The sequence below is a fragment of the Grampus griseus genome (assembly GCF_964374135.1).
Source record: "Grampus griseus genome assembly, chromosome: 2".
Classification (NCBI taxonomy): Eukaryota; Metazoa; Chordata; class Mammalia; order Artiodactyla; family Delphinidae; genus Grampus; species Grampus griseus.
In genome coordinates, this window is record NC_139018.1 from 63966151 (window position 1) to 63986805 (window position 20655).

At 40.4% G+C, this 20655-nt stretch overlaps 1 protein-coding gene across 1 annotated transcript; it reads left to right on the forward strand.

Moving 5' to 3' along the window:
- The first annotated feature begins 206 nt into the window (after nucleotides 1-206).
- EAPP (E2F associated phosphoprotein) lies at nucleotides 207-20057 on the forward strand. Its single transcript, XM_082647602.1, has 6 exons — nucleotides 207-386; nucleotides 3569-3750; nucleotides 4831-4926; nucleotides 5946-6063; nucleotides 12646-12759; nucleotides 18392-20057. Exons 1-6 carry the CDS (start codon nucleotides 313-315, stop codon nucleotides 18666-18668), a joined length of 861 nt encoding a protein of 286 aa, XP_082503728.1. The 5' UTR covers nucleotides 207-312; the 3' UTR covers nucleotides 18669-20057.
- The last annotated feature ends 598 nt before the right edge of the window (nucleotides 20058-20655 follow it).

The following is a 20655-nucleotide window of genomic DNA, read 5'->3' on the forward strand; positions in this document are numbered from 1 at the left end:
TCCCCTCCCCCTCCTCCCCTCCCCTCCCCTCCCCCTCCTCCCCTCCCCTCCCCCTCCTCCCCTCCCCTCCCCTCCCCCTCCGCCCCGCCCCTCCCCGCCCGCCCCTCCCCCTCCCCTCCCCTCCCCTCCCCTTCTCGCGGCCCCGCCCCCGCTTCCTCCTCCAGCCCCTCGCTTGGAAGATCTGCGCAGGCGCGCAGTGAGGGCGCGGACGTGCGGGCGGAAGTGGTGCTGGAGCGCTTTAGGAAAGGGACTTGCGGAGAAAGCAGGTAGTCTGCTGACGCCTGTGGACGGTATCGGAGGGGGCAGGCCGCCATGAACCTCCTCCAAGATGACTATGACCCCTACGCAGTTGAAGAGCCTAGTGACGAGGAGCCGGCTTTGAGCAGGTAGGCCCCTACCCCGCCCCGGTCCCCGAGGCTTCGGGCCGAGGCTAGGCCGAGGCCTCCCCCTCTCGCTGCGCTTGCCGGACCCGTGCGGATTCTCTGTCCAGCGGTTCGGGCCCCTGTCGCGCCTCGCTGTCGCCTGTGGGAGGCCGAGGGGGGTCTGGTGAGGTCGCGTAGCCACGGGGGAGGCGGGACCGACACTGGCGCGGGTAAGGGGCACATTCTGGAATTAGGCGTAAGATTCAAAAGCCGTGAAATCGAATCCTGCTTCTGCAGCTACTAGCACTGTGACCGAAGGCAAGTCCTTTATCGTCGGTTTCTCATCTATAAAATGGAGGTATAATAAGTATATCACGAGTATGTTGTGAGGCACATGGGAGTTACTGTGAAGTGACCATCATGAGACTAAACTGCAATAAACAGAAATAAGGGGGTGTTTAACTTCTTGTTTTTGAGCACCTATTGTATGCTTGTTGTGGGCTACAAAGGTCAGTCATAAGATTTTTGTCTTTGACAGGTTTAACGGTAAAGTAGGGGACATAAGATAAATATATCTCGGAAGATATATGTCTCGGAAGTAAACGTGTATCTCAGAAGACCACTGTAGAAGAAGATGACCTGGGATAGTCACAGATGAAGTTCTGTGAGAATTTCCAGAAGGGAGGGATTAATCCTATCTGGAGGAAAATTGCAGTTATGTTGACAAGAGATTTCCAGGAAAATTTAGCCATTTTTTAAGCTGTCAGCAGATCCTGTTCATAAACTTTGAAACATTCTGTACAACTAAGCTTTCAGTGGAACTGTCCTTCTTTCAGTCACAATGTTTCCTTATATTATCCTGAGGAGGGATTATAGGCATGGGAGATCACACTGCTCTGAAGATTTCTGTTGTGGGGAGTGAGGATGGATTCCAAGATTCCCTTATGAAGAATTTCAATTAATGGGTCCAGTTTGTGAAACTCAATTAGTAATTCAGTTTGATTGGATTCAGTGTTTCCTGAACTTGAGCTATTCTGCCATTACCATCCCCATATTCACCCCTCTTATTATTTATTTAATCATTTTCTTTAAGTTAATTTACATTTTTGTAGTTAAATGCCTTTTTTTTGGCCTCACGGTTTGCAGGATCTTAGTTCCCCGTCCAGGGATTGAACCTGGGCCCCCAGCAGTGGAAGCACGGAGTCCTAACTACTGGACCACCAGGGAATTCCCATGTAGTTAAATGTCTTTAAAGAGGCTTTATATTCCTGTGACAGTTGCCACTGGTAAGGTAACGGTAAAAATAAATGCTTTGAAAACAAAACAGTGTTATTAGGCAGTATCGCCCGCTCAAGGCTCTGAATCGAATGCTCATTTTAAAAAGGGAGATTGTGTTAGAGAGGGGTTTAAGAGGTGTCTCTCAGGATTTGATTTTACCATACCTAGAAGTGAATCTTTTATAGCGTAGTACTGTTTCATGGAAGCTGGCAGAACACATGAGTCTTCTGAGTTGGAGACACCTGACAGCAGAGCATACAGCATGAGCATCATGTTTGTGTTGGTTGCTCTTACTTCCCAACTCCTGTAGGGGTTACATGGAGAGGCCCAGATGGGTGCTACACATTCACTGGGTTGGTATCATGGCTGAGGACCACTTGAGCTTGGAGAATCCACCTCTTTTACAGCAGGCAGTAAATATGCCACTAGATGCCAGTACCCCTCCTCCCACCTCCCAGTTGTGATAATCAAAAATATGTCTAGCTATGCCAAATGTTCCCTGGGGGGCAAAATTGCCCCCCAGTTGAAGAGTACTGGGGTAGTTCAAGGGTAATAGTGAGAGGTAAGGCTGGAAAGATAGGTTGAAACCAGATTGTGGAAGGTTCTTTTGAATGCTGTACTTAGAGTTTTGGTCATGGATGATTTTCTTTTGGATTTGGGTAGTGATGTGATGAGAGTTCTTTAGGAATAACATTCTGGCAGCAGGGTTAAGGGTGGAAAGAAGCAGAAGAGTTTTGAGACCTGGAGATCCTTAGGCCATGGTGGTACAGGCAGAGTTAAGAGGACCTGAGTGAGGGAGGGAGACACGAGAGGGAAGAGATATGGGAACATGTGTATATGTATAACTGATTCACTTTGTTATAAAGCAGAAACTAACACACCATTGTAAAGCAATTATACTCTAATAAAGATGTAAAAAAAAAAAAAAAAAGAGGACCTGAGTGAATATAGTGGTAATGGAGAAAGGGAGCATGCTGGTCAGGATGAGGAATGTCAGATGGGGAATTTTCTTGGAAGTAGAATCTGGATAAGTCCTCTATCATTAGCAAAATTGATTGGTGTGAATTGTATTTTTCTTATTTACCTTCTGCTTGAGGCTCACAAGCATTGTTGTAGAAGAGAAAAATAGATAAGCAAAACCCAGGAATAGTCTGTAACCGCTCATCAGATCATGAATAATTGAACATTATGTGTGTACTATTGATTATAGTAGAAAAGTCTTAGGCATTTCATCTTGAGAACATTTCATTCCTTCTGATATCTCGTTTAATTCTGTCATACTGCTATTGATGGGGAAACCCAGGCACAAAAGTCCAAGGAAATTGGCAGAAATTGCTCAGGAGAATTTGGAATATAATTTAGCCCTCTCTCTCTTTTTAGTTCTCCGTAGCACTATGCCTTTTAAACTGTAATATTTACTTACTGTCTGTTACATTTTGTGTGGATGTATTAGCTATCTGTTACATATATTAAGTTTTATTTAAGTATCCAGAGTTTAAAACAAACTCCCAGTTCTGTGAGGTAAGTTTTTCATTGCTGATGGAATTATGAATCGGTGCAGTACTCTTGGAAAGTAGTGTGATAATTCTAGAAGTCAGAAAGACGTTTGCATCTAATTTTAGACATTTAACCTAAGGAAATCAACAGAAACAAAATTATATATACGGAGATATTCATTGTAGTGTTTAATAGCGAAGAGAAATAACTGTACAGCATCTGCAAGAGGAAATGTTATGCAGACATTAAAAAATATATTTGGAAATATGCAGAAATGGTTGAACTATCAAGTGAGAAGAGCTGTATGTAATGATAGCTGAATCAAATGCAACCTTATAAAATGTAAATTTGTTGGGCAGTGAGATGATAGGCATTTGAAGTTATTTTAATTCTTTAATATTTATATTCTTTATGATTTAAATGTGTTCTAGTTCTGAAGATGAGGTGGATGTGCTTTTACATGGAACTCCTGAGCAAAAACGAAAACTTATCAGAGAATGTCTTACTGGAGAAAGTGAATCCTCTAGTGAAGATGAATTTGAAAAAGAAATGGAAGCTGAATTAAATTCCACCATAAAAACAATGGAGGACAAGTTATCCTCTCTAGAAACAGGTAAACTTTTAGTTAGATTTTCATATAGATATTTTTCTAAGTTCCATAATGGCAGGGACCCTTATTTGTGCTCTGTTATGGCCCCAGCACTTTCAGTAGGTGCTCAGTAAATACTTATTGAATGAATGAATAAATGTGCTTGGCAACCTGAGCGTAGTTTTCTTTCATTGCTAGTGAAGACGTTTCTTGTGTTGCTGGAAAGAGACTGTTTAGCATTGTTTACTTGTATGATTTCCTTTTGTAATTTTTACCTCAGGATAAAAGAAAAAGAGACACACTAGCTTATAGAAGTATATTTAAGGTTATATAGCACTGATATAGCAGGTTGAATGATGTGTCACCACAAATTCCTGTCTCATTTTAGTAAGTAATGAAACATACTTCATTTTGATACTTGGTTTCTATGTAAAATATATCTGACTCGAAAACTTGTTTGTGAAAGTAGGACTCCTCAGAATTGGTTTCCATGTTGTTATGCTATACATTAACTGTTAAGAATTGAAAGCATATGTAATAATGATAAAAGCAAAAGCAGATGTTAATTAAGAGGAAGAATTAGGGATGCAGGCATATGATGGCATAAGTATAGGTGATGTCATGGCACTAGGCACAGCTGAGGAGAGAAAGAATGTGTCCTTGACTCATTCTGCCTGACTCTTTGTAGAGCTCTTATCCTCTTTCTTCTAAAGTTCTTTAAAACAAGATGTTTATTCCCTGTTCTCCACAGCAAACTGCATGGCTGAAAGGTAGAGAGATATATGCCGGCAATGTGAAAATATGGCTATTTTATTTAATTAGATGTGCTTTTATCATTATTTATATATGCTTTCAGTCTCTTTGTGGGAAAGGAGAGAGAATAATTTTCTCATGATTTGGAACAGTTATTCAAGGAGGGGAAGTTCTCTGTAATTGCATAGGGCACAGAAATCCAGTAAGTCATTGATGTGAAAGTATTCTTCCACCCAAATGAAATTGGGAATGAGTTGGTATCACTTTGAAGTGATGGAAGAATATATGGAGTTTTTTTCCTTGCCAATCCAGTATGATTCAGTTTTTAAACTTCCCTTATGGTTTGACTAGGGTCTTCCTCAGGAAATGGGAAAGTTGGAACAGCTCCGACAAAGTACTATGACAATATATATTTTGATTCTGATTCTGAGGATGAAGACAAAGCAGGTAAGTAACATGTTTACCAGGTTTAGCAGTTATATTTTATGAAGGAAGGTTTACCTAGCAATTATTTGATATTAGGTTTTCCCTTTGAGTTTCATCTTTTAAGAAATTGCAGGCAGTTGATGTGAAAACAAAAGCAGGATTGCGCATAAGAACAGATGGGAACACACCTGAGGACAGGGACTGAGGGTGGTGCTGCAGTGGCACGTCTGGAGAGGAAGAGTGTGTCCTGACTCAGTACCTCTTTCCTCAGGGCTCTTGGCCCCCTCTTCCTTCAGCTTCTTTAGCACAGCAACATTTGCTTTCACAACTGCAGATAGTTTCTAGATTTTAATCTCTTGCAGAATTTTCCCTAACTTGTTGCTTTTTTTAAATCAATCAATCTCTCTGTTCTTTGGAATTGATTTTGTATAAATTTGAGCAAAGTTGAACACAATGACAAGAGCTAAAACTAACTTAATTATATCAGTAATTATGATGGAATACACAAATAACAAATTTATATGGTAAACAATTTTATATTTTTATATGTTGTTACATTAACATTGACCTGCCCAAGTAGGTCTAGTGTATGTGGATGACCATAGTTTTATTTTTCCATTCATTTTTGTTCTGATTTCAGTAGCATTTTATGTATGAGAACTTATGGAGAATTTAAGACATCAAAAATAGTTTCTAGGGACTCCCCTGGTGGTCCAGTGGTTGGGACTCTGCACTTCCACTGCCAGGGCCCAGGTTTGATCCCTGGTCAGGGAACTAAGATCCCACAAGCCGTGCAGCATGGCCAAAAAAAAAAAGTTTCTATTCTTGACTTACTTTGAGTGGCCTTTTTGAGACTCTGATGTCTCATTATTTGAACTCAGTTCTGAACTTTATTTGGAGGAATAGTTTAAAATATTTTTTTAGAAAAATATAACTAGAAAAAATATGTACCTTAGGAAACAGGTTTCTTCATTTTGTATAAAAGAGGTGTGGATTTTAGACATGATACTTAGCCATATCGTTAACATTTTCAAAACTAGCACAGGTGACCAAGAAAAAGAAGAAGAAACAACACAGAATTCCAACAAATGATGAATTACTATATGATCCTGAAAAAGATGACAGAGATCAGGCCTGGGTTGATGCACAGAGAAGAGGGTAAGAACTTAAATTTAAAATTAGAATCTTTAGGAAAAATGATTAAAAGATGATTTTCGCTATATTCACATTTTGAGTGTATGTGTATATGTTTATACAGACATGCGTTAAGTTTGTGAAAAAACTGCTGAATAGTTTATTTTAAAAATGAAAAGCAAATTTCAGTCAGACCATTGGTTTTTTATTTATTTTAAAAAATATTTACTTATTTATAATTGAAGTATAGGTGATTTACAGTGTTGTGCTAATTTCTGCTGTACAGCATAGTGACTCAGTTATACACATACACACATTCTTTAGGCCACTGGTTTTTTAAAAACTGTTATTGCATTCAGACTGCTATAGCTAGTCAGTCTCTCCCTTTAAGAAACAAAACTGACTTTTTTCAAATCAACAATTTAAAATTACTTGGAGATTAAGAGTTTATGTGGGGAATTCCCTGGCGGTCCAGTGGTTAGGACTCTGTGCTTCCATTGCAGGGGGCACGGGTTCAATTCCTGGTTGGGGAACTAAGATCCTGCATGCCGTGGTACTGCCAAAAAAGAGTTTATGTGGATAAACAGTGGATGTTATGTTTTCTACTTGAATGCTTGAATTGTTGTTTTTAACTATTTACAAATTTGATTTTTTTTTAAATTTTTAAATTTTTTATAGATCTTTATTAGAGTATAATTGCTTTACAATGTTGTGTTAGGTTCTGCTGTATAACAAAGTGAAACAGCTATATGTATACACATATCCCCATATCCCCTCCCTCTTGCATCTCCCTCCCACCCTCCCTATCCCACCCCTCTAGGTGGACACAAAGCACCGAGCTGATCTCCCTGTGCTATGCAGCAGCTTCCCACTAGCTATTTTACATTTGGTAGTGTATATATGTCAATGATACTCTCACTTTGCCCCAGCTTCCTCCCACCATGTCCTCAAGTTCATTCTCTATGTCTGCGTCTTTATTCCTGCCCTGCCACTAGGTTCATCAGTACCTTTTTTAAAAATAATTAATTAATTAATTTATGGCTGCGTTGGTTCTTCATTGCTGCACGCAGGCTTCCTCTAGTTGCGGCGAGCAGGGGCTACTCTTCGTGTGGTGCGCAGGCTTCTCATTGCAGTGGCTTCTCTTGTTGCAGAGTACGGGCTCTAGGTGCATGGGCTTCAGTAGTTGTGGCACGTGGACTCAGTAGTTGTGACTTGCGGGCTCTAGAGCGCAGGCTCAGTAGTTGTGGCGCATGCGCTTAGCTGCTCTGTGGCATGTGGGATCTTCCCGGACCAGGGCTCGAACCCATGTCCCGTGCATTGGCAGGTGTATTCTTAACCACTGTGCCATCAGGGAAGTCCCCATTTTATTTATTTTTTTAGATTCCATATATATGCGTTAGCATACGGTATACAAATTTGATTTTTTAAAGTTGAGGTAAAATTCACATGACATAATGTTAACCATTTTAAAGAAAACAATTTAGTGGTATTTAGTATATTCACAATGTTGTGCAACCACTACCTATATTTATTTCAAACCATTTTCATCATCCTAAGAGGAAACTCCATACTCATTTTCAAATTTGAGCTGATAAAGGCTGATTTATCATAAAAGTGAAAGCTGGGCAACTTACAACTATTTTTCCCTAACCTAGCTGTGCTTCAGAATCACCTGGTTAGAATGAAATGCAAACCCTTGAGTCCTACTTAGGAGGTTTTGATTCCGCTAGGGTGGGGCCCAGGAATCTGTACTTGTCAAGCCCAGAGGGCTTGTGATGTTATGTGGGTCTTTGTGCACCACGCTTTAGCTTCCACCCTCCCACTTTGTCCTTTTTTCCTCTCCTAGTTTCACCCGTGCACCACTTCCTCCAACTGCCCCTTGCATTTATGTGATGAATATTTTTCACACTCACAGTGTGAAATGAACGTTTTAAGTGCTATGAGTGCTATTGAAATAATTAAGGAGCTTACGGTCTAGCTCCTTATTCTGGTAACAGAATTTGTCATGGAAGTAAGATGGAATGTATTTTCATTCTTACATAATCTTGAGAAGAAATAACATCTTATTGACTTATTCACATTCCTGTGTCAAGCAGTAGTTGCCTTTTAAGACCACAGAAACCAGCTTCAAATAATGAATTCAGTACATTTTAAGCACCACAAGGACAGTGATCATACCTGTCTTGTTCAATGCTGTATGCCAGGCATCTTGCACACTGTTGTATAGGCACTTAGCACCTATTGAATGAATGATTAAGTTATTTTCTTGGGGTTTGGGTTTTGAAATTTGCTAAGCATTGGAGGTATTTAACAACAATTATGAAATATATACCACATGGTCTCAGTATTTTTCCCCACAAACATTTAAAGAGTTTAGGAAGTAATGCCAAATGATTTGCATTTTGCTGTTCAATTTTTAGGTGTTTTCCATAAGCCCCTTTTAAGAATATATACTTTTGGGCTTCCCTGGTGGCGCAGTGGTTGGGAGTCTGCCTGCCGATGCGGGGGACGCCGGTTCATGCCCCGGTCTGGGAAGATCCCACGTGCCGCGGAGCGGCTGGGCCTGTGACCCATGGCCGCTGAGCCTGCGCGTCTGGAGCCTGTGCTCCGCAATGGGAGAGGCCCGTGTACTGCAAAAAAAAAAAAAAAGAATATATACTTTTATACCTTAGTGTTTTCATAAGCAGATTCATGCTTTATTCTTTAAATCAGCAAATATCTGTTGAGAATTTACTATATGCCAGACACTGTTCTAGATTCTTGAAATACAGCAGGGAACAAAACAGACCAAAATCCTTAGGCACTTAGAGCTTACAACCCTTGCTTTTTTTTTTTTTTAATAACTTTTATTGAAATATAGTTGATATACAATGTTGTGGGTTTTTCTTGTTTTTTTGGCTGCATTGGGTCTTTCTGGTATGCAGGGCCTTCTCATTGTGGTGGCTTCTCTTGTTGTGGAGCACGGACTCTAGGACCGGCTTCAGTAGTTGTGGCACGCGGGCTCAGTAGTTGTGGCACATGGGCTCAGTAGTTGTGGCTCACGGGCTTAGTTGCTCCACGGCATGTGGGATCCTCCCAGACCAGGGCTCGAACCCACGTCCCCTGCATCGGCAGGCGGATTCCCAACCGCTGTGCCACCAGGGAAGCCCCAACCCTTGCTTTTTAAATGTAGCTTTATTGTGGGTTTTTTTTTTTTTTAAATTAGTAGGCTATTTTTTAGAATAGTGTTTTTTTTTTTTTTTTTTTGAGAAAAGCCAGCATAAGGCACTTTCATTGCAATAGTGAAACTCATATGTAGTGCTGGGGGTAGCGGTAGGGGTGTGGGAGTAGGCAGCAATTTCTCTCACCATATCACTACACAGGACAGCAAAGGGGTGAGAGGGGGTGAAGGAGCAAACTCTGAGATCAGCACGGGGAGCTGAGCATCAAAAAACAGGAGATGCTGAAGCTGTGATGACCAGCTTCATTTTCTTAAGACAACACTCAGGGATTTGTTATGATGGCTGGGCTTTCATGGGTGTTGTGTCTGCAAACGGCACCTTCAATTTAACTTTCGATTGAAATTCTTAAAATTTAGGAACTGGAGCTTGGATAGCTATGAGATTACAAAAGTCCTAAATATCCATTAGAAAAACCAGAGGATGGAAAAAGAAAAAAAAAATCCAGGCCATGAATTAGGCTTCAGAGGTCCCTGGCTGGCCCAGGGATAGACACCTGTAGTGTCCAACATCTCAGTGAAAACGATCTGCTTTCAAAAGGCAGAGGGTTAAGGGGAGGGTGGAGGTGGGACAGTGGAGGCAAAGGCTCTCCCCTTCCCACTTTAGTTTTGGGTAGGGCTTTTAATTCAGCCCGAGGACGTCGCTTAACTTGGAGAATAATTCGGCCCTCAAAAGCACCTCAAATCTGCTATGGCTTTGCAGTTGCAACAGCAAGAATGTTTAATATATAATAGATAAAACTTTCATCCAAAAAAATATATATATAGATTATTGCCCCCCCCACAACAATTCCTATTCTAAAGTTAACCCATTACTTGTGCTGTTAATACTTGAATAATACGTAACTGGAAACCTAGATCCAAAGGACTGAAACCCAGCGTTCACCCCCAAATGAAAACAAACTAAAATGGGTAACTTGAGGTTTATGGCATATAGTTCAGGTCAACACACATACAAGGAGAAAGGGGAAGAGCAAAGCCGGTGACAACACATTCAGTCTGGGAAGATATTTATACAGAGTGTAGTGGAACATCAGGGAAAGCTCCGTACAGACTCGCTGTGCTCATCTGGAGGCACCAGATCCTTCCATGACACATCCAAGAATGGGGAGCTCAGGGAGGAGGCCATTCCTGACATTCCAGTTTTAGAAGCTCCACGTCAAAGATGAGAGGGAGATAGCTTGGCTCTCTGACCCAAGCTCATCTGGGCAGCCCCTTCTTCCCAGCCTCGGATCACTTCCTGCTTGCCCAGCACAAACTTAAAGGGCTTGTTTCTGTCCCAGGAGGAATCCAGCTTCTTTCCATCTTCAGGCATCCCCGTGTAGCGCACCACTCAGGTCTGGCCGCGCTTTGGGAAAGTGCGCCCCTCTCCGGGGGAGATGATCTCCGCCTGCACTCCCATGGTGGTGGCAGTGGCCGTGGACGCCGGGCGGGCAGGCGGTGCGACAGGCGGCGTGGACTGATAGTGGATCTGGCGGCAGTTCCGCTGCTGTGCCAGAATAGTTTTAGGTGCACAGAAAAATTGAGCCGATGATGCAGAGAATTGCCATGGTACTGCCCACACCCCCTGCAACAACAGCAACGCACGAGTCTCCCTGTTAACGCCATGCGCTAATATAGTATATTCGTCACAGTTAATAATCGATGCATTATTGTTAACTAAAGTTCATACTTGATTCAGATTTCCTTAGGTTTTTTTTCTGTTTTTTAGAAATATCCTGTTTTACCTTTGGGTAGCAGTTGTATTTAAAGCACAGTCATCCCTGTCACATTACTGATCCTGCACCATCCCAGTGAAGCCCAGTGGGCTTCAAATGACCCCCTTTATTTATTTATTTATTTATTTCTCCACCACGTGGCTTGCGGGATCTTAGTTCCCTGACCAGGGATTGAACCCACACCCTTGGCAATGCAAGTGTGGAGTCCTAACCACTGGACCTCCAGGGAATTCCCCCATATTTCCTTAGTTTTTACCTAATACCCATTTCTGTTTCAAGAGCCCATCCGGGATACCATGTTACATTTAGTTGTTATGTCTCCTTAGGCTTTGCTTGGCTGTGACAGTTTCTCAGACTTTCCTTCGTTTTGATGACCTTAACAGTTTTGAGGAGCACTGGTCAGGTATATTGTGGGAGGCTCCTCTATTGGAATTTTTCTTTTTCAGCAGCAGAACTCAAGTTTATTAAAACAGCTATGACAAGTATAACAAAATCTACATCTGCCTGTGCTAGGCCAGTGTAGTTCTGTACAAACAACAAGATAACGCTAGATAACGACAGTTAGCACTTTGAAAGCATAGTATACAGAAGAACATATCTTCATCAAAAAAAAAAAAAAAAACACTTCATAAAAGTGGGGAAAAAAATTCTCCCCACGCCCCCCAAAGGAGGTCTTCACAGGCTGGCCAGCTCCATCCCAACTCTGAGGTATCAAAGGAGTTCCAAGTGCAAACTGAAGGGATGAACAAGCAACTCCCCCACTCCTACATCCGTTAAACACACAATCCAGCTGATCTTGTGGTAGAGTGCCTTTTCATGGAATGATTCAACAATCATAGATAAAAAAATATGGAATGCTTCGCGAATTTGCGTGTCATCCTTGCACGGGGGCCATGCTAATCTCCTCTGTATCGTTCTAATTTTAGTATATGTGCTGCCGAAGCGAGCACTGGAATTTATCTAATGTTTTTCTCATGATTAGACTGGAATTAGAGGTTTTGGGGAGGAAGACCACAGGGGTAAAGTGCCGTTTTCATCACTTTGTATCAAGGGCACATACTATCGGTGTGATTTATGACTGTTAATGTCGATCTTGCTCACTATAGTGAAGTAGTATTTGTCAGGTTTCTCTACTGTAAAGTTACTCTTTCCACCCCTTTCTGTACCATACTCTTTGGAAGGATGTCACATGTTTAGCCTAGACTTAAGGAGTCTGGAGTTATGCTCTTCCTCCTTGAGGGGAGAGTATCTTCATAAATTATTTGTAATTGTTATGTATGGGAGATGTGTCTATTCTCCCCCATTTATTTATTTATTAAGTCATTTATGTCAGCATGGACTCATGGGTATTTATTTATATTTTGGTTATAATTCAATACTACTTTATTTTGATGCTCTAATTGTTTTGGCTTCAGTCATTGGGAACTCTTTCAGTTGGCTCCTGTGCCCCTTTAACATTCCTGTCTCATTGTGGGTTTTTTGTTTTTTCTTTCTGAGCACTTCCTTACTTTCTGGCCCTACAGGATGTTCCAGGTCCATCTTGTATGCCCCATTCCTGGAATCAACCATTTCTCTAAGGGGTACTGGTTTCTTTTATTGGGAGAGTGGTGTTTGAAAGCAAGATCTGGCTTTAATGTGTTTTCCCCTCTTCACCTTCTTTTTCTGTTCTAGCTACCATGGTTTTGGAACACAGCGGCCACGTCAACAACAACAGCCTTTTCCAAATAGTGATGCTGTCTTGAATTGCCCTGCCTGCATGACCACACTGTGTCTTGATTGCCAAAGGTAACGGATAAAGGATAACAACACACACACACACACACACACACACACACACGAAAGAAAACACTTGGTAGTTCTTGTTTAAATCAGAAATAGACTTCTGAGGTACTTAGGAATTCTGATAAAGTTCTGTCCTTATATATCCCTGGTGCTGCATGACTAATCTTCATACAAATAATTTTTGTTACACGTAGTCTGTTATAAATAGGTTTTCTAATAAAGTACTTGCCAGTGCTGACAAGGGTTCAGTAAAACTGCATATTTGTTGTGGAATGACAAAATCTCTCAAATACACTCTTATTTTTTTTTTCTGTTGTGATAAAATACATGTAACATAAAATTTACTATTTTAACTGTCTTAAAAATTTTGCTGTAAAAGAGTACTTCATTTGAATATTCAATTTATTGTCAACCAGACCATTTAAAATTTTTTAAAAATTTAATTAAAAAAATTAATTTAGTTTTTAATTTTTAAAAAAATTTAAAATTAATTTTTACTTTATTTATTTATTTATTTGATTGTGCGAGGTCTTAGTTGCAGGAGGCGGGCTCCTTAGTTGTGACTGTCAGGCTCCTTAGTTGCGGCATGTGAACTCTTAGTTGCGGCATGCATGTGGGACCTAGTTCCCTGAGCAGGGATCGAACTTGGGCCCCCTGAATTGGGAGCATGGAGTCTTAGCCATGTTGCCACCAGGGAAGTTCCTATTTTTAATTTTAAATAAAGCTGTTTTCCCAGCTTTATTGAGATGTAATTGACATACAACGTAGTATAAGCTTTAGGTATACAGTGTAATGATTAGATATTCAAATATATTGCAGAATGTTTACCACAATAAGGTTAGTTAACACAGCTGTCACCTCACATAGTTTCCTTTTTTTGTGTGTGTGTGGTGAAAACTTTTAAGATTTACTCTCAGCAGTTTTCAAGTATGCAGTACAGTATTGTTAACTGTAGTCATCATGCTGTACCTTACATCTGCTGAACTTATTCATTATAAGTACCTTTTGACCGCCTTCATCCATCTGCCCTTCCCCACCAACCACCAGTTACTTTGTTTCTATGAGTTCAGTGTTTTTTTTAGATTCCACATATAAGTGAGATCATACACTATTTGTCTTTCTCTGTCTGACTTTTTTTACTTAGTATAATGCCTTCAAGGTTCATCCATGTTCTTACAAGTGGCAGGATTTTTTTTTATGGCTGAATAATATTCCATTGTATATACATACTATATTTTCTTTATTCATTCATCTGTTGATGGACATGTAGGTTGTTTCCATGTCTTGGCTATTGTAAGTAAGGCTGCAGTAGGTTTCTGGGAGGAAGACCACAGAAATAAAGTGCTATTTTCATCACATTATGTCATGGGCACAAACTATCAACATGATTTATGACTTTTTTTTTTGCGGTATGCGGGCCTCTCACTGCTGTGGCCTCGCCCGTTGCGGAGCACAGGCTCAGCGGCCACGGCTCACGGGCCCAGCTGCTCTACGGCATGTGGGATCCTCCCGGACCGGGGCACGAACCCGTGTCCCCTGCATCGGCAGGCGGACTCTCAACCACTGCGCCACCAGGGAAGCCCGATTTATGACTATTAATGTTGACCTTGATCACCTGGCTGAGGTGGGGGCCCAGATATCTCTTTGAGATAGTGATTTCATTTCCTTTGTATACATACCCAGAAGTGGGATTGCTGGATCATATGATAGTTGTATTTTTAGCTTTTTGAGGCTCCTCCATACTGTTTTCCGTAGTGGCTGTACCAATTTACATTCTCACCAGTAGGGCACAAGGGTTCACTTTTGTTATTTCTTGTCTCTGATAATACCTTTTCTAACAGGTATGAGGTGATACCTTATTGTAGTTCGGATATGTAGTTCCCTGATGATTTGTGATATTGAGTACCTTTTCGTGTGCCTGTTGGCCATTTGTATACCTTTTTTGGAGAAATGTCTATTCAAGTCCTTTGCCCATTTTTTAATCAGATTTTGTTTGTTTTTTGCTACTGAGTTGTATGAGTTCCTTATATATTTTGGATATTAACCCCTTATCAGATATATGATTTGCAAATAATTTTTACCATTCCATAGGTTGCCTTTTTATTTTGTTGATTGTTTCTTTGCTATGAGAAGCTTTTTAGTTTGATGTAGTCCCACGTGTTTATTTTTGCTTTTGTTTCTTGTGCTTTAGGTGTCAGCTCCAAAACATCATTGCATCATTTTTCCCTATGTTTTCTTCTATGAGTTTTATAATTTCAGATCTTACATTTTAGTCTTTAATCTGTTTCAAGTTAATTTTTGTCAGTGGTGTAAGTTAAGGGTCCAGTTTCAGTTTTTTGCGTATGAATATCCAGTTTTCCCAATACCATTTATTGAAGAGACTGTCTTTTCCCCATTGAATATTCTTGACTCCCTTGTCAAATATTAGTTTATGGTGTATGCATGGGTTTATTTCTGGGCTCTTGATTCTGTTCTGCTGATCAATGACTCTGTTTTTATGCCAATCCCATACTGTTTTGATTACTATAGCTTTGTAGTATAGTTAGAAATCAGGACGTGTGATGCCTCCAGCTTTCTTCTTCTTTCTCAAGATTGCTTTGGCTATTTGGGGTCTTTTGTGGTTCCATAACAAATTTTAGGATTTTTTTTCTATTTCTATGAAAAATGCCATTGGAATTTTGATAGGGATGACATTAAATCTATAAATGGCTTTGGGTACCATGGACATTGTAGCAATATTAATTATTCCAATCTATGAAAACAGGATATCTTTACACTTATTTGTGTTTTCTTCAATTTCTTTCATCAGTGTTTCATAGTTTTCAGTGTATAGATCTTTCACTTCCTTGGTTAAATTTATTCCTAAGTATTTTATTATTTTTGATGAGATTGAATGAGATTGTTTTCTTAATTTCTCAGTTTCTTAATGAAAATGCAATAGATTTTTGTTTATTGCTTTTGTATCCTGAATCTTTACTGAATTTATTTAACATTTTTTTTGTGAAGTCTTTAGAGTTTTATATATATAAGATTATGTCATCTGCAAACAGACAATTTTACTTCTTCCGTTTCTATTTGGACACCTTTTCTTTCTTTCTTTCTTCCTTTCTCCCTCCCTGCCTCCCTCCCTCCACCCCCCTTCCTTCCTTCCTTCCTTCCTTCCTTTTTTTTTTTTTTAACCTGATTGCTTTGGCTAAGGTTTCCAGAAATACATTGACTAGGAGTGCTGAGAATGGGCACTCTTATCTTGTTCCCTATTTTAACCATTTTAAGTGTACAATTCAGTGACATGAACTACAGTCACAATTGTACAGCCATCATGACTATCCATTTCCAGAACTTTTTCGTCACGCCAGACAGAAACTCTGTACCCATTAGACAATAATTCCCTATTCTCCACCCCTACTCACCCCAGCCTCTGGTAATCTCTATTCTACTTTCCTGTTTGGATTGTTCATTGCTAGTGTATAGAAACACAACAGATTTCTATGTGTTCATTTTGTACTCTGCAACTTTGCTGCATTAGTTTATTAGCTCTAATAGTTTATTTGTGTAATCTTCAGAGTTTTCTACATATAATATCATGTCATCTGTGAACAAAGTAAATTTTACTTCTTCCTTTCCAATTTGGATGCCTTTTATTTATTTTTCTTTTTTTTTAAATGAATTTATTTATTTATTTTTGGCTGTGTTAGGTCTTCGTTTCTGTGTGAGGGCTTTCTCTAGTTGTGGTGAGTGGGGGCCACTCTTCATCACGGTGCACGGGCCTCTCACTGTCGCAGCCTTCTCTTGTTGTGGAGCACAGGCTCCAGACGCGCAGGCTCAGTAGCTGTGGTGCGCGGGCTTAGTTGCTCCATGGCATGTGGGATTTTCCCAGACCAGGGCTCGAACCCGTGTCTCCTGCATTGGCAGGCAGATTCTCAACCACTGTGCCACCAGGGAAGCCCTTATTACTTTTTCTTACGTAATTGCTCTGATTAGAGCTTCCAGTACTTTGTTGAATAGAAGTGGTGAAAGCAGGCGTTTTTGTCTTGTTCCTCATCTTACAGGAAAAGTTTTCAGTCTTTCATCATTAAGTATGATGTTAGCTATGAATTTTTCATATGTGGTCTTTATTATATTGAGGAGGTTTCCTTCTATTCGTAGTTTATTGGGTGTTTTTATCATGAAAGAGTGTTGAATTTTTCAGATTTTCTTTATGCATCAATTGAGATGATCATGTGTTTTTTTCCCATATATTCTATTAATCCAAATATACTTTTGCCCTTTTCCTCTTCTTTTCTTTATTTTCTTTTCTCTTTTTCTGGTAGCCTTATAAATGTCTGGCTTAGTCCATGTTCTGAATCAGGTTAACTGAAATTAAATGATGATGTTAGGTGGTGGATTTGTTCTAGTTACTAATGGGAAGCCAGATGTAATTTACTCTTATTAGCTAGCTTGAGGTTTCTGATCATCTGCAACAGTTAATTTTTGTACTCTCCATATGAGCTGTTAAGCTTTTTTTTTTTTTGGTGGTAAGCGGGCCTCTCACTGCTGTGGCCTCTCCTGTTGCGGAGCACAGGCTCCGGATGCACAGGTTCAGCGGCCATGGCTCACGGGCCCAGCTGCTCCGCGGCATGTGAGATCTTCCCAGACCGGGGCACAAACCCGTGTCTCCTGCATCGGCAGGCGGACTCTCAACCACTGTGGCACCAGGGAAGCCCTGTTAAGCTTTTTGTATATAAATTGACACCTAGAATATGAAATAAAAAGTAAAATATCTTTGTACTTAAGTTGCTTCTCTTTTAAATTAAACCATGTTACCATGTTACAGGGTTTCTATACCCAAACAAAGTTGCTTCATGATCTAACAGTAGAAATTGGGCTTGGTAAAAATTGTGTTCCATATTAAGATAGGATTCCAGTACGGTGGAGTATAAATGAAAGTTTTATGGTTTCGTCTTGAGAAACACCAGCCTGGTAGTGGTGGTGGTGGAAGAGGAGATGATCAGCATTCAGAACTAATGAAGGCATAACTTGACTTCACTGTTTCTAACCAGATAGATATTTCTGTTGCATGATGTTTAAGGGGGAAAAAAAGGAAAATAACTTACTAAGTCAAGAAAGAAGTAGGAAAATATTAAGTGTATGAGGAGAACAAAGAAAACATTATCTATTCTTTAGACTGTTGGAGTAAAGCCAAGAGTGGACATTATAAATCAGATGCTCTTTAAGCTTCTAAAACTGTAGCTTTTACTAAAATAGTGACCAGAATGGCACTACCTAGTAATGAGAGGAGGGCAGAGTCTCAGGTCACAACAGGAAAAAGACACAGTCAAAGATTTTTTAAACATTACCTCTCAGGTTTCCAATAGCTTTTCTTGTCTAAGGTGGAAGAGCAAATCAAAACATTTTTTTCTGAGATAAAAGTTACTTATAGAGCAGTAGAAAAGAGGATATATTCATCAGTATCTGTTAACAATTCTCTTCCTGTTCATAAAATAAGTCTTAAAAACTCTTTAATTTCCCATTTTGTTCTCATGTTTTTACTTTGGTTGGTATTTCAGTAAGTTTTTGGTATTCTCACATTTTATCTAAATGTGTAACTATTAAAATAGAATGTAAATCCAAATTCTCCATTTCGTTTTCCTCTTAGGCATGAATCATACAAAACTCAGTATAGAGCAATGTTTGTAATGAATTGTTCTATCAACAAAGAAGAGATTCTAAGATACAAAACCCCAGAGAACAGGAAGAAAAGGCGAGGCCATAAGAAGATGAGGTCTAACCAAGAAGATGCTGCGGAGCAGGCAGAGACAGATGTGGAAGAAATCTATCACCCAGTCATGTGCTCTGAATGTTCCACCGAAGTGGCAGTCTACGACAAGGATGAAGTCTTTCATTTTTTCAACGTTTTAGCAAGCCATTCCTAAATAGCTAAGTTGGCATTTAGTTGCCCAATACAGTATACAAGGCAAATATGGACAGTTATATTCCTCCTGCCTACTCATCTCAAGTGACATTCTGAGTGGTTATTTGAGGAAGCAGTGTTTTATCTTTATCTTTTTGGGAAAAAATGGTTATCTACCTTCATCCCTCCCCTTCCTTTTTTTTTTTTTTTTTTTTTTTTGCGGTACGCGGGCCTCTCACTGTTGTGGCCTCTCCTGTTGCGGAGCACAGGCTCCGGACGTGCAGGCTCAGCGGCCATGGCTCACGGGCCCAGCCGCTCCGCGGCACGTGGGATCTTCCCGGACCGGGGCACGAACCCGTGTCCCCTGCATCGGCAGGCGGACTCTCAACCACTGCGCCACCAGGGAAGCCCCCTCCCCTTCCTTTTTTTTTTTTTTTTAATAATTTTATTATTTTTTTATTTATTATTATTTTAATAATAATTTTTTGCGTTCCACGGGCCTCTCACTGTTGTGGCCTCTCCCGTTGCGGAGCACAGGCTCCGGACGCGCAGGCTCAAGGGTATGGCTCACGGGCCCAGCCGCTCCACGGCATGTGGGATCTTCCGGGATCGGGGCACGAACCCGTGTCCCCTGCATCGGCAGGTGGACTCTCAACCACTGCGCCACCAGGGAAGCCCTCCCCTTCCTTTTAAAAAAAAAAAAAAAGTTTCCCCAGCTCTGATGGGACTTGTTATTCATTCTCTTTTTGATAGATATTTGGAAATGGGCTTTTTATTTATTAAAGCTCTTTAGAATTAAAATGTTCTGGAGTTACAGGTAACTTGTTTCAGAGTGTTATTTTTATTTTTTATTTTGGATATACCCTTGGTGTGCTTAATCTAGAAACTGTTTCCTCACTTCTGTCTGTATATATATATTTTTTTCTTTTTTTAAATTGCGGTATAGATGCTTTACAATGTTGTGTTAGTTTCTGTTGTACAACAAAGTGAACCAGCTGTATGTATACATATATCCCCTCCCTCTTGGACCTCCCTCCCACCCTTTCTGTCTATATTGTTTTTGCTAAGAAGTATCTTTATTTCCCTTCTAACCCATAGGATGGAGTGAATAGTATTAATAACTTACAATTACATGAAGTTAGTATTGGGGTGCCTTGAGTAATTAACATAGGTCTTTCCTTAAAAGGGTGGTACTTAATCAGTATTCTAAACTTAATGAATTAACACAGTAAAATAGAAATTTGTGGTAAGGAAGAGCAAACTCACCCTCCAGCCTTAGACTTAAAAATTTTGTTGCTGTTGCTTGTGCTCCCATTTATTCCAGAATTTCTCTTGCCAGCAATGAAGGTGTGTTTGTTTTTGCTCTTAATAATAGAAAAATTATTAGTGGCAGCTTGGAGGAAATTGCATTGTAGGCATCTGTACATTTTAGCTTTTTAAAAGAATATGATTGGGGCTTCCCTGGTGGTGCAGTGGTTGAGAGTCCACCTGCCGATGCAGGGGACATGGCTTCGTGCCCCGGTCCGGGAAGATCCCACATGCCGCGGAGCGGCTGGGCCCGTGAGCCACAGCTGCTGAGCCTGCGGTCCGGAGCCTGTGCTCCGCAACGGGAGAGGCCACAGCAGTGAGAGGCCCACGTACCGCAAAAAAAAAAAAAAAAAAAAAGAATATGATTGGACTGTTTCCAAAAACATTAGGAAACTCACGGTCCTCTTGTTATTTTAATAGAGATGTGATAGAGTGGAAAGAAATCAGGAAATAGGTTTTTTTTTTTAACATCTTTATTGGAGTATAATTGCTTTACAATGGTGTGTTAGTTTGTGTTTTACAACAAAATGAATCAGTTATATATATACATATGTTCCCATATCTCTTCCCGCTTGTGTCTCCCTCCCTCCCACCCTCCCTATCCCACCCCTCTAGGTGGTTACAAAGCACCGAGCTGATCTCCCTGTGCTATGCGGCTGCTTCCCACTAGCTATCTGCCTTACGTTTGGTAGTGTATATAT